This window comes from Cyprinus carpio, chromosome A9 (assembly GCF_018340385.1).
Source record: "Cyprinus carpio isolate SPL01 chromosome A9, ASM1834038v1, whole genome shotgun sequence".
NCBI classification, from domain to species: Eukaryota; Metazoa; Chordata; class Actinopteri; order Cypriniformes; family Cyprinidae; genus Cyprinus; species Cyprinus carpio.
In genome coordinates this window covers 18,478,807-18,492,099 of record NC_056580.1, presented here as the reverse complement: position 1 = coordinate 18,492,099, position 13,293 = coordinate 18,478,807, and the positions used below count along the sequence as shown (strand labels likewise).

At 38.3% G+C, this 13,293-nt stretch overlaps 1 protein-coding gene across 2 annotated transcripts; it reads left to right on the top strand.

Annotated features, from left to right (window-relative positions):
- The first annotated feature begins 72 nt into the window (after positions 1 to 72).
- Positions 73 to 12,017, top strand: LOC109075401 (raftlin-2-like). 2 transcript variants are annotated; one of them, XM_042763892.1, is made up of 9 exons: positions 73 to 568; positions 6,213 to 6,393; positions 7,420 to 7,528; positions 8,137 to 8,302; positions 9,002 to 9,220; positions 10,913 to 11,019; positions 11,102 to 11,205; positions 11,294 to 11,354; positions 11,715 to 12,017. In XM_042763892.1, the coding sequence occupies exons 1-9, from the start codon at positions 430 to 432 to the stop codon at positions 11,910 to 11,912; spliced, it is 1,284 nt and encodes a 427-aa protein (XP_042619826.1). In that variant the 5' UTR covers positions 73 to 429; the 3' UTR covers positions 11,913 to 12,017. The 2 variants fall into 2 exon arrangements, with proteins under 2 accessions (XP_042619826.1, XP_018946851.2); XM_019091306.2 differs by having other exon boundaries at positions 74 to 568; positions 11,294 to 11,372.
- Positions 12,018 to 13,293: the final 1,276 nt, after the last annotated feature.

The following is a 13,293-nucleotide window of genomic DNA, read 5'->3' as shown; positions in this document are numbered from 1 at the left end:
AGCACGGCCTGGTTAATCGTTTTACGTCGCCACGCCCCCTCATTAATTTCAACGTGTTTCCAGCCCACTACAACTTTTGTTTTATTATTTCGCGGCCACTTAAGGAGACTGAATGAGATTTGGTTTTCTGATTGAGATTTTAATGAAGAAAACCTGGATTTCTTTATTGCACAACTTCAGAAAGTATTTTATTTTTTTAATCTTATAAAGACCTTGCAAAAGGATTGGTGGTCTTTCCTTGTCTTGAGCCGTTTTCTTAAACGGAATCGGACACACGGCACGTCATTCTCGGTTTAGTGCCACTCCCAAAGGATTAAGTTGTTGGAATATGGAGCAAACCCACTAAGCAAGGGAGCGGGAGTCCTCTGAGTGTGTGGCCGAGTGGGTCGCCCCGTGTTCGGCCTCGCGTGTGCTGGAGATCCCGCAAATATGGGATGTGGATTAAGGAAATTGGAGGACCCGGAGGACAGCAGCCCGGGAAAAATCTACTCTACTTTAAAGAGACCACAGGTCGAGACCAAAACAGACTCCGTGTACGAGTATGTGCTGGTGGACTTCAGTTTGGAAGGTACAGATCAGTGCAGTAAACGAAGATTTTATGTAATGCTCGCTTACAAAAAGTCCATCAAAATACCATTCAAAGTTTTTTCCTACTACAACGAAACTGCGTTAACTACTTAACTGTTTCAAAAGAAAGTAAACAAACTGTTTACTGTACAAACTGTTCTGAAAGTGTTTTTTTTTTCTTTTAAGGGTACTAACAATTTCAAGTATGCTTATTTATTTATTTGTTTATTTGTTTGTTTGTTTGTTTGCATGGTATATTTTCATTTTGTAAGGGTGTAATGAATGACAAAGAGCTCCAGTTGTTCATTCGGCTGTTTCTCAAAACTTGGCAAGCTGTCTGGCATGAAAGCAGTGGCACGTGTCAATAATGGACAAAAATGCTGCCTAGGTAGGCAGCTTACTATGGTTTGAGCCATGTTTGCACTTTCAGACTGGTGGCATGATGAATCTTGGCATGTGTGTCCTGAAGTGTGTGAGAGCTTACACCGTTTTACCCAGCAACAGCTCCAGAGCTTCATCACATGTGGAAATAGGTCAGGAGGTTTTTCCCTCTATTAACGGCGTCTGAGGCGCACAGACGCAGCACACCCGCGTCTGTTCCACACGATGATTTCAGTCATGCTCACTTCCTCTGTGTAGCATTTTCCACCAGGTCTTATCACTCTTGGTTTAAAGGGACCATGCGCAGTCTACTTCAAGTTCATACTGCCCACATTCATCGTTTTTGTAATGTATAATACAGTACAGTATAGTATAAAGTAGTGACGTGTACATTTGCCTGGAGGAGAAGCGGATTGTTTGAAGATTGGTGCGGCTTTCTGATGCGAACCAGCCTTGAGAGGGACATGGAAAAACCTATAGTGGAGATGGAAAACGACCTGAAGTGATTACTGAACACTGTTAGCATGGAGAGGAAACCTCAGTAGCTCCACTTACTGAGCTTCAAAGATTCTTGTTTGTGTGATATTTCGTAAAGTATTAAAATATGATTGTATGATGGGAAATGAGATGTACAGTTTTCCAGTTTTAAAGAAAACTATATTTGTTTTTAATGCCAAATCATTTCCTTGGTGAAAATACTTGAGTTGTAACATTTAAAAACTATGTAAGGCCCATTTTCCCTAAAATTTCAAGACTAAATTTGTATTAACTTGATTTAAAAACCTAGTGTTTCAACATAGAATTTTTTTTCAGAGGACTAGAAATATTACAACATAATATTTAACATTTCTCCTGATAGTGAATCGTATCTCCTGAAAGTAAGTCTTGAGTGTCCTATATCCTGCATAGTATAAAAATTACTAACCGTTATTAAAAGAAAAAAGTACTTATTGTCTGAACAACAGGCTTGATTTTATAAAATTTAATCACTCATTCCATTCCGATGACCACGTGTTTCTGACACATACATTTAGAGTAGGTTTCAGATCAAATCTGAGACGTGTATAGGGCACTTGTCTGCAGATAGGCCTAATGGTTCTTTGACAGCAACAGAATATATTGTATTGTATAAATGTAGACTCAATTATATACATATCTAGTTGGTCACGCACATTTAAAATGACTGTTTTGTGATGGTAGTGTGGATATGTTCAGTATCCAGGGTGGTGCTTGGAATGTGAAGCATTTTTGCAGGGTCACATGTCTCCACCTGCCCAGGACTCAAATCAATCACTTTAGAAGATTAAGAGACTAACTATGTACTACCTAAAACTGACCTACAGTGGAAAACAAAATTAGAGAACAACCTACATTTTCCTAAATTTTAAGGTCACTGATAAGTCCTATTTGAAGTTATCCTAACAGGAGTAGAAGGGCAGGTTTTTTTTTTTTAAGCATATTTCATAAATGCTACTCTGAAGCACTTAAATCAGATATTTGAAAAAGAAATTCCAGAACACTTACAGATACCTCCAAGTTGGTATCCATTGGTGTTAATCTGATACCTGGTGCTAATTTCCTTAATCATATGACAATCCCTATTTAACTGGCAGCATTCCTCTAATTTTCACTGAGATTGCAAGATGGTGGGCCACTCTGAGGTGAATGAAACCATGTTGTCTAGATGAAGGCCAAAGGGTTGACTCTTTCAGCCTCTGCAAGAGAAGTTGTTAATTCCAAATCTGTGATTATTTGAATATTGCAGCTTTACAATGATTCTGATTCATTCAGCTCCCCCAAAAAGGTTGGTCGTCCGCGTAAAACAAGTGCACAAGAAGACAGAATAAAGCGGAGAGAATTGGGGAATCGGTTCAACACTGCAGCTGGAATTGCTCACCAGTTTAGTGCTGAACAGGATAAGGATCTGTCTCCGTATGTTGAAGAGAAGTCTGACACTGATCTGCACTGTAAATTACAGTCCCTGGAAGTGCTGTCACCTGGTCTCAAAGGTCAACATGCATCAAAAGCCTCAATGCCAGAACAATAAATCATATTGTAGTGCAACACATCTTTGGTCAGATACCATTTCGTCTGAATGTAAACATGTCTGTGAGTGTAGGAGTGAGACATTTGAGGGAAAAGTCATTTGGCATGTCAGTTCACCCTTCATTCCAGCCTTTCATTTCTGAGAACACTTGGTGTACAGATGCCTGAAGTGTCGGTGTTTGACACCGCTTACCGGTTGGCTCACATTATTTAGACAGATCTGCATCACAGGCTCCTTCACGTCGCTCTGTCTGCATATTGAGTGTAACCTGTGGAAACACCTCCTCGCCCATGTTTATATCTGCGAGTTTTGTGTTTTTGGGTTATAAGATGTAGTTGTAGCTTTGGACTTGGTTCTTCTTTGCAAGCATGAACCTCGTGAATCTTGGCATGTACACCTACTTTCTATCTAAAAATCATGGTAGAGCTGATCATGAAGTTGATACAGACTTTGTATGGCTTGTAAGAAATACCACAGCTGTTGTATTTTGCATACTTCATATATAGACTCTGACTTGTCTTGCAAGTCATGTCAGGGCAGGCCTCTTTCTACTCAAAGGAACTTTTTGTGCAATGGAAAGTTTGCATTGAAGTTATAGGTTCTTCATGGACCTATAGATGGCATTAAAGAACCTTTTATTTTTTAAGAGTGCTATATTGTGTGTCCGGTAAATTTTCACGATTTTACTGTTTTGTCACATAACCTTAGAAGTCTTGATTGTTGTAAAATAGGATTTGCAAAGCTACATGTAAAGGATTTTCAAAATGGTAAAAGGTGTTCATGACTTGGGTGTTTGGAATGTCCAAGGTTTTGTGCACTCCGTATGCATGGCTTTCTTGGATAATCAATATGTGTATTGATGAGAGAAGGTTAACTCTTGATCCTGTATTAAAGTCATATCATTAAGAAAAAATACATTCTTTCTTTATTTTTAGAAAAAAGAATTTGACATGCAAAATACTGTAATGTTCACTACCCAAACCCCAAAAACGTCATCCGTTCATTTCTAAAGGAGTTATTTTAGTAATGCCTTTCATGTTCATAGGAACTTGCTTGATGTTTAATTTGGGCAGTGAGTTATAGAAAGCCAGCTGTTCTTGTTCCAGGCAGACAGAATTATAACTAGAGGCCTTAATCTCTACCTTGGAATCAGTTTCACTGCAGCATCAGTAATGTCTGTTTAGCCTTAAATCGTCATTTGACAGACCTTCAGCAATTGTCCTGTCCAATAAGGAAACATTGCTCATCCACACACACACACACACACACACACACACACAAAATCAATCTCACCCTCATATCTCCCCAAGTGAAGTATATGGAGTATATGATGACAATTAAAACTCTCACTCTCACTCACACACTCACTCACACACTCACAAGGGAAAGTAACAATATTTTGCATAATGAAAATGAATCCTGTTTTTAGGACCATAACTATCTATTGCACTGAATTGCAACATTTTTTTTGATGGACATTAAGCACTTAAAAAAAAATACTACCAAGATGTATAAACATGCTTTTATAAAAATACCACAAAGCAAAAAAAAAAAAAATCCCATAAGAAAATGGTATTCTTTTCCTTAATGCAAAACATAAATATCTTTTAGAAATATTTTGGAAATTTTGCCCACTTTGTCATTTGCCACGTTTCCTTTAGTCTCAAACGGTTCATGCACAAGACAAGACATCTTTATTTATTTTTTTCTCCCCTAAACCCTATATGGGTCATAAAATATCCCATATATTCCTTCAGTCTACTTCCTTTTTCTCCTTCTCTTATAGCCCAGTCTGTCTGTTTCTCATTTTTCCTCTGAAGCCTTTACACCTTCAGACTGTTTTTCTCCTTCTCGTCTTCTCACGCATTTATTCTTTTTATTCATCCATTCTCTTTATTCTCCTCTTATAAACACACAGGCACGCACACAGTCTCTGTCTCTCTGGAGAACAGAGGCCTCTGTGTGAGTTGACAGGAGGGGGGGTGGGTTCAAGGGTTTGGGACAAATTGCTGGCCTTTCCAGTGTCCATATCTTTGTGAATAATCCACCGCTCTTCTTGGCCCCTGAGGACCACTGTGTCTTTGACGATTCTCTGAAGCTCAGGTGTGAGAGACATGCATGCCTGTCAAAGCCCTTTATTGGCCACAGACACTGCTGGGATGGTACAACTTTCAGGTAGCTGCCAAATCAGACTGTGAGGAGAGTCAAAAACCCATTCTCCTTCATAGCTGTTTACCATTTTGAGGATGAGTTTACAGGAAGAAGATATTTGGTCTGGGTTTTCTCAGACTAAAATTCTGTTGGCTGGTCTGCCCCAGTGTGGGAACCAAAAGACTGAATGTTTGTGCGAGTATGTTTGTGTTGTTCAGCTGAGTGTGTGTGGCGTGGGGCCAGCTCTGCCTGTAAACAGCAGCTCTTTGTGGACACAGGAAGTGTGTTGGGGGTTGGGGGAGAGGAGGGAGACGTCAGGGTGATCCTCTGTCAGAGGCTGAAGACAGGAGAAAGAAGCCAACTAAATGGTAGCACGCTTTCGAAGAGCTGCTTTAGAGAAACCTGAACATAGGCTCTGTTCCAACACGTAGTTGGTGGTCTTGCTGTTTGCTGCCTACATAGACAGCATCCTAAGTGGAATGTAATCTGAAAATCCAATGCTTTACATAGGCAGCTACTATTAAACTAATTTTGATTACAGATCATTTTTCTTTTATCGCTACTTTTAGGTGTTTAATTATATTAATTCAATAAAACTGATATTTTCACATTAATTCAACCACTTTGATTTGTTTTTGTTTTTTTTTTCTCAGCAAGGATGCTTTAAATTTATTCAAAGAGACAGTCAAGGCATTTGCAATGTTACAAAAAATATTTTAAATAAATCCTGTTCTTTTGAACTCTCTTTTTGTCTAAGAATCCTGGTTTGTTGGATTCTTGGATTATCATAGATTCCACAAAAATATTATTCATCATTGATGATGATATGTTACTTGAGAAATGTTACTGAATGATTTTTTTGAAGGATCATATAACACTGAAAACTGGAGTAATTCTTTTGGCAGTTCTTGGCCAAAAGAAGCTATGAACAACAATGCACAATCAAAAGTCTGAATTTGTGAGACTTCCTATAGCTTTATCATATTTTCATAATGTTTTAATTATGTTAGCTTGGCTTATATGGTGGTTTCCCCTGAGTGTATTTTAATTGTACTGTGTTCCGCAGGCAGTCGGCCTACAGTACAGTATCTGTCCTCGCTGTGCGAGCTGCCCCATGCCCTGCAGTCCTACTACACCCAGGGCTACGTACTGGCCACCCTGCATCCCATCATCCTCTCGGTGGGCCGGACACGCTTCCTGCCCTGCAGCCTGCTCTACAGGGCCATTCTGGTCCGCCCACGATCCAGGTAATGTTCACCATGACAAGGACCTTTGCAGCCCTTACTCTGTACCCCAAAAACCCCCTGACCAGCTCCTTCCAAGTAAATAATTAACTTTTAATGAGTCAGCATGAATATTTAATAAGATTATAGTGGGAGGTCAGACAGTCTAGCTGGAGTGGGCGGGGCTTGTGTGAAGTCATATTGAGGTACTGATGTGAGTTAAATTTAAGTTAAAAGAAGCCCCTGACAACGGTGTAGTTTTTCAGCAACCAATGAGAACCTTCAAAGAAGCAGTGGAGGAACAGGACAGGCTTGTTTCAACTATGATGCTGTAGATTATTCAAAAGTAAGGTCTGGGACAATTGTATGTAAATAGTGTTGTATTGTGAAAAACCTTAACATGTGTAATGCAAAGTCATGCTATTTGATAGATGTCTGAATCCAGTGAGCATAAGCTTGAATGCACTTTTAAGCTTAGACTGTGGAAACCTGCAAAAAACCTGCAAAAAGCTTCTTTCTCAGGCATATCCAAATCCATGGTTTGCTTGACTTCCTGTCTATTAAGATGTCTTCATCTGGTCATTCCTTGAAGGAAAGCAGCATAGAAGTTTCTTAGCGTCCTGTGATATCCAGCTTTACTATTCTGTGGTTGCTTCAAAGAATAAAATGCTGTCTCTAATGGACTAGAAATAGACTTGACAGATGTTAATTTAAAAAGGCCAGTTTAATTAATTTCTGCCAAAAAATAAGCTTTGTAGTCATTAAATCTTTGCTCACATCTGAAGAATCACTTGAATGAGATGTAAATCATGAAATGTGCCGTCTGAAACCAGTTTTCTTTGATGCTGGTTTCTTATTAAACCATTGACCGATGTGGTCAGTTGGGGTCAGAAGGGTTAAACATCTTAGCATTTTTGTACTTTGCTAATCCATGAGATGTCAAGAATAGCAGATGTCAGCTACAATAAAATATATATAATGTTTTCATGCAGTGAGTTTAAAATGCATTTCCTTAACTGATGTGTGTTTGTTTGTGTTGTGTGGTTGCAGTAAACATGCAGTGCCAATGATTGACAGCTTGCCAGTGTTGCGAGTGGAGGAGTGGCCACTGCCCGGAGAATCTCTGACCAGTGACACAGTGAGCCTGCTCATAGACAGGGTCTGTGTTCTCTTTTTAAATGCTTTTGTCTGTTGTCCATGTACATTTTTTTTTTTTTTTTTTTCCTCATGTCATTTACAGTGTGCCTCAATTTTTTCACAATTTTTTTTTTCAGACCAGTTGGGTTATTAATTCAGGTTTTTACTAGTCTTAACCATTTTCACTGGCCCCACCACAATAAGGAATTATGTATATTTTTAAGAGCCATACATTTTTATATTTACTGGACATTTGTCATTAAATGTTTAAGATTGTAAAGTTGCTTTAAAAGAAATTTGGGTAACACTTTTACTATAAGATGTAAGTTAATACATTAACTTGAACTTTAACAATGAGCAATTCTTTGTTGCAGTATTTACATTAAAATACTTTTTTGTGTGTGGGGGCAAATGCATGTCATAAAATTTATGTAGATTACACGTGCAATAATATCAATAACATGCATTTAGAAAGCAGATGGGATTAATTTTCAGTTCTTGTTGACTATAAGTGCCAGAGGTCTTTCTCTTCTAAATTTATCTGCATTCATTTCTGTTCCTTATAATGGAATGTTTAGATAAAGTCTCATATCATATAACTGTGTCTTTTGTGTGTGTGTGTGTCCTCAGGTGAACAGCTATGCCAGAGGTGGCGTGAGGTTCGTGGGGTCAGTGCTCCAGCAGGCTGGAGGAGGGGGGTGTAACAGTAGGGTGCCCAGTCCCAGGAGGGGCTGCCGTTCCCCGCCCCGCACACCGCCCGGAGACGCAGATCTAGAGGGCTGTGGCTACAGCCAAGGTGAGATGTTCCTCTAATCTCATTATGGACCATCTGAAGTCTAACTTACTAAACGGTTTTTATAGATTTAAATCCAATACACAGATGGACTATAAATGCTTTGAATCATGCACGATTGGGTGAAACTCACAAAGAACATGTCATATTTCACCCCAGAAGCAAACAGGAAAAATTTATTTGCCATTGTTTTTTTTGTTTTTTTTTTTGTTTTTGTTTTTTTACTTTACCGTGTTGACAAAGAGATGCATCGTTAAAATAACTAGACTGTATAGTTTTTAATAACCTTACTATTTGCTTTTATTTTTGCTTTTACTTCCTCTTCAGTTTGTCTTGAGTGGTGTCAGTTTGCTTTGGGTTAACCCTGTTATATCTTTGTCCTCTGTGGAGCCTTGGCGTCTCCTCACCCTCTGGGCATCATACCAACCTCTTGATTCTCCATGGCAACCATTTCGGGGCCACATGTGAGATTACGAACAGTCAGAGGCTGTTAGTGTCTTAACACGAGTACTGTACCTCGTTTATCTGCCCTGTTACACTTATTAGTTATGGTAGATGGACTGATAGTTTGACCTATTAAAAATGGTGTTTAAAGCAATGATCATTGCATGACTTTATTTGCTGAAATATGCCAAAGAATTTGAGGTTGCACTGTTCTGCATTGGTCATACTAAACATGTGAGAGACTCACTATGGTTTCAGACCTGAGATTGCTGGTGCTGTTTCACTCCTGGGCTCCGGGCTGTGCTCCGCTGGACTCTCTGGCCTGCTGTTACCACCAGGGGGCGCTGTCCATGCGCGTGTCCAGGAAGGGCCAAGTTGTCAGTGCACTCGAGGCTGATTGGCTGGAATTAACCGCAGCTTACTACCGCAAGGGCTGGTCATTGGTGGACTCCTTTGTTTACTGGGACACACCTAAAGGTAATTCTCAGACTTAGTTTTGACTCTGATTCCCTGAGCTGGTTGTTTATCCGCCTGACATGTTTGTGTTTGTGGAAGGAAGACGTCAACATCCTCTTTAGCTCTTCCTAAGGAAGACGTTAAGATTATCATACAAGGCCTTACCTGATTGTTTTTACCAATCCAGAAGCCCTATCATCTGATTTTCTTTGTTGTTTGTTTTTTAAACCAAGTATATCTTTTCATTCTCAAGTCATCTTTTTAATCCTCGTCTTTATACATCCTCCACATCTCTCTATCTTTAACCAAAGCCATATTTCCCTTCTCCTGTCTCCAACCACAACTAAATTTAGAGCTCACGTCCCTAACCTCACGACCGTGCTTCCTGTTTCACACCAGACTAATAGGAGCTAAATCAGATGTGTGTGTGTGTGTGTGTGTGTGTGTGTGTGTGTTTGAGACATCTGGAGCTAGTAAATTTTCAACATGAAAAGCAGTTTACAAAGTAGCCCCATCTCGCTCTTTTTCTTCCCATGTCATATGTTCCCATATGTATATGTTTAATAGGTGTGTACTGGATATAATGTGTATGTTAATTTTGCGGTCATTTGGAATAAGACTTAACGAAAAAATTTCTCACCAATTTTTATATATATATATATATATATATATATATATATATATATATATATATATATATATATATATATATATATATATATATATATATATATATATTGTTTTTTTTTTTTATCAAAATACACTAGAAAAATTACCATTAGGAAATATTATTACAGATTAAAATAACTATTTTCTATTTTAAAATGTAATTTTATTTCTTTGTTAAAGCTGAATTTTCAGCAGTCATTATTCCAGTCTTAAGTCACATGATCCTTCAGAAATCATTCAAATGTGCTGATTTGGTGCTTAAGAATGATTATTATTATTATTATTATTATTATTATTATTATTATTATTATTATTATCATCAAGGTTGAAAACAGTTAAATATTATTTGTGGAAACATATATTTTTTTTTAAAGATTCTTTGATTTAATGGAAAGTTCAAAACCAACATTTAAAAAAAAAATAGAAATCTTACAAATGTTGTTACTGTCACTTTGATGCATCCTTGCTGAATAAAAGTATTATTATTATTATTATTATTATTATTATTATTATTATTATTTAAATCTTACCTACCCCAAACTTTTGAACATTATTGTGTGTATGTTGTCTACCTGTATATATTATAAAGGATGTATAATTTATTTGCAGAAATGTTTTCCGTGTTGGCTCTACAATCTTATTCGCTCTTCTTTCATCCTCTCACACATGTTGGTGCACATGGATTTATCTTGCTGTCTTACAAGTAGTTCAGCTTCATTACCATTTGTAGGTCATTGACATACTTCCAGCACTGACTAAATGAGACCTACAAATTTTGTCTCCGTGGGTGAAAATATAGAATAACAGAATAAACCGGTCTCCTGCATTACAAACAGTCACTTTTAACATTCAGATCTGAATAATAATAATGATAAAAGGAAATCTTCAATAATACTCCTGCTCCAGGTTAGGCATTTGAACGATTAAATGAACATTCAGACACATGCACACACATCCAGACATAACAATGTAAACATCTAGCTGTGAATTGTCGTTTGATAGTTCCTACAGTATGATGTAGATGTGTAATGGTTGTTTTTACAGGTGAGCCAGTGCCCAGGTCTCTAGAGGGGCTGTTTGTCTATGAGGAGAAAAGCATAGTGCCCCCTGCCAATGACACTATTGTAGTGGAACAGTGGACCGTTATAGAGGTGTGACTGCATGTATGATCACATTATCACATGAAGGAAGTTGAGTGTGTGCCATTTTAATAATTTCCTGTTTGTGTCACAGGGTTCAGATGTAAAGACAGACTATGGTCCCCTGCTCCACACATTAGCAGAATTCGGCTGGCTGCTCACTTGTGTGCTGCCCACCCCAATTATTCGCCATGACAGGTGGCACCCTCACAGTACAAGCCATGTAATCATGTTTCTGTACACCCCATTCCCGTATCCCAAGCTGACTGTTTTTCTTTTGCTGCAGTGAAGGGAATCTCGCCACCAAGCAAGTTGTTTTCCTGCAAAGACCGGTCAAAGGCCAAACGGTACAACAGCACAACCAGGTGCCTGTTTGCTAATGTCATTTTAAATGATAACATTTGTAAATCTGTTGCTTTACTTGTAATTTAGTCTGTCAGGCATATTTCAAGGACACAATTTTCTAGTTACGGCTATTTACCATTCTGGGGACAGCTAACACTTATATAACATATTATAGAAAGGGGCACAATAGGTCACCTTTAACAATAATATATTTTTTTATGAATAAAAAACAAAACAAAACCATAAAGCACATTCAAATCTTTTTATCAATGTTCTCTAAAATTTACCCCAAAAAAATCGCAATATTGACAGATTTTATGACGTTATTTTGTATCTCAACCCTCTTGTTTTTGTTCCTCAAGGGATCCACGCGGCGAGAGGGGTGTAGTCACTCTGTGAGTCGGGGCGTGGATGAACCACACACAGAGCTGTCGTCTCCATGTTCGGGGGGAATCGGCGGTTTCCCTGTGTTTGGAGGGGGGTATCCCAGTGCGCTGTCCCATTTAGATGAGGGAGGATATGAGCCGGACGATGGTGCTGCAGAAGTCACCTGTATCTGATGGACCAACCCAAAGATGCAATTTCTTTTTCAAGTTCTGTCAGAAATCTTTGGCGGTTGAGAGTGGCAGCTGCCCTAGAATTTACCACATCACCAGACCACAAGAGATTTGTGTTCCTGTATTAGAAACAGACTCATAGCACTTTTAACGTTTTGTAAATTATTTTTTAACAAGCCATAACGTACCAGAGGCCGGTTTTATTTACTCTTATTTTTAATTGAAAGCACACAAGTTTATGTGCAATGATATCAAAAATAGCACTGAAATTCAGTGTTATTTACATCAACAGTATTTCACAGCACTCGCACAATACCACGTGTCCAGTTCAAGTCACATTTGTCAAGTTCCAACACACATTTTTTATTTTTTTTCCTACTCACTGCGAGTGTCCTTCCTCACTGTTCATTTTTTGCTATTCTTTTTCCTGTTCCTTTTTTACTCTAAACCAGCTGATAGTTCAGTTGTTTGTTCAAACACCTGCAACAGTTCAACATAACAAACTCAGGAACTGAGTGTCCAAACAGCTCTTCTGCAGGATGCGGACATTTACTTGGTGTGCAGATTTGTGACATGCATACATTTTCTTGCAGAAATTGTCCAAGTCAAAACATCAGGAAAGCTGCATTTAGCTTGAGATGCCAGTTTTTAAGGGAAAAGCATATGCGCTGTAAACCTACAGAGCTTCAGGCTCGAGCTCATGCACTAGCCTGTACTAAATGCTGAATTTGATGCTGTAGTCTGGTTTATCTGATCTGTGCCACGAGTCAAATGGTGCTATAATTGTTGATAATCTCCTGGGAATTTCATCACATTATCCAAAAGGGAAAGGTAATACTCTGATTTGCATGTTAAGTGGCAGCATTTCAGTTCAATAACTGCTATGGGACTATGAGTAGAGACTTCCTTTTGTTTCGTGTAAACTGAGTAGTTCTTCTCAGCTTAGTGGTCAAATTCGATTTATCTGGCTGGATTTTTTTTTTTAAACTGAGCTGCAGTGGCGCTGCTTGTGCCACCTTAGAATTCTTGTAGAATGTTAACCATGTTAAGGGTTGTATTTTTCATGTCTTATGTTGCCTTGACAATGTTTATCCCTCTGAGGAATTGCAGAATAGAATAAGCACATATTAGTTCGCAAAACAGACTATCAAGCTGCTGTAAATGTTAAAGCCATGAACCGAATAAGATGTTTCTTCAGGTCCAGAAGCTGAGCTCAAGACATTTAACATTATATTCTAATATGCCAGAACTGATCAGTATTATTTACCAACTGTAGTATTTGAACATGTTTCAGGCAGTTTTTTGTAATGTTTTATTAAATGGGTATTTACCTCATATTAAAGAGGCTGTTTGTGTTGTCACTTAGCAGTTGAACGTGGTATTA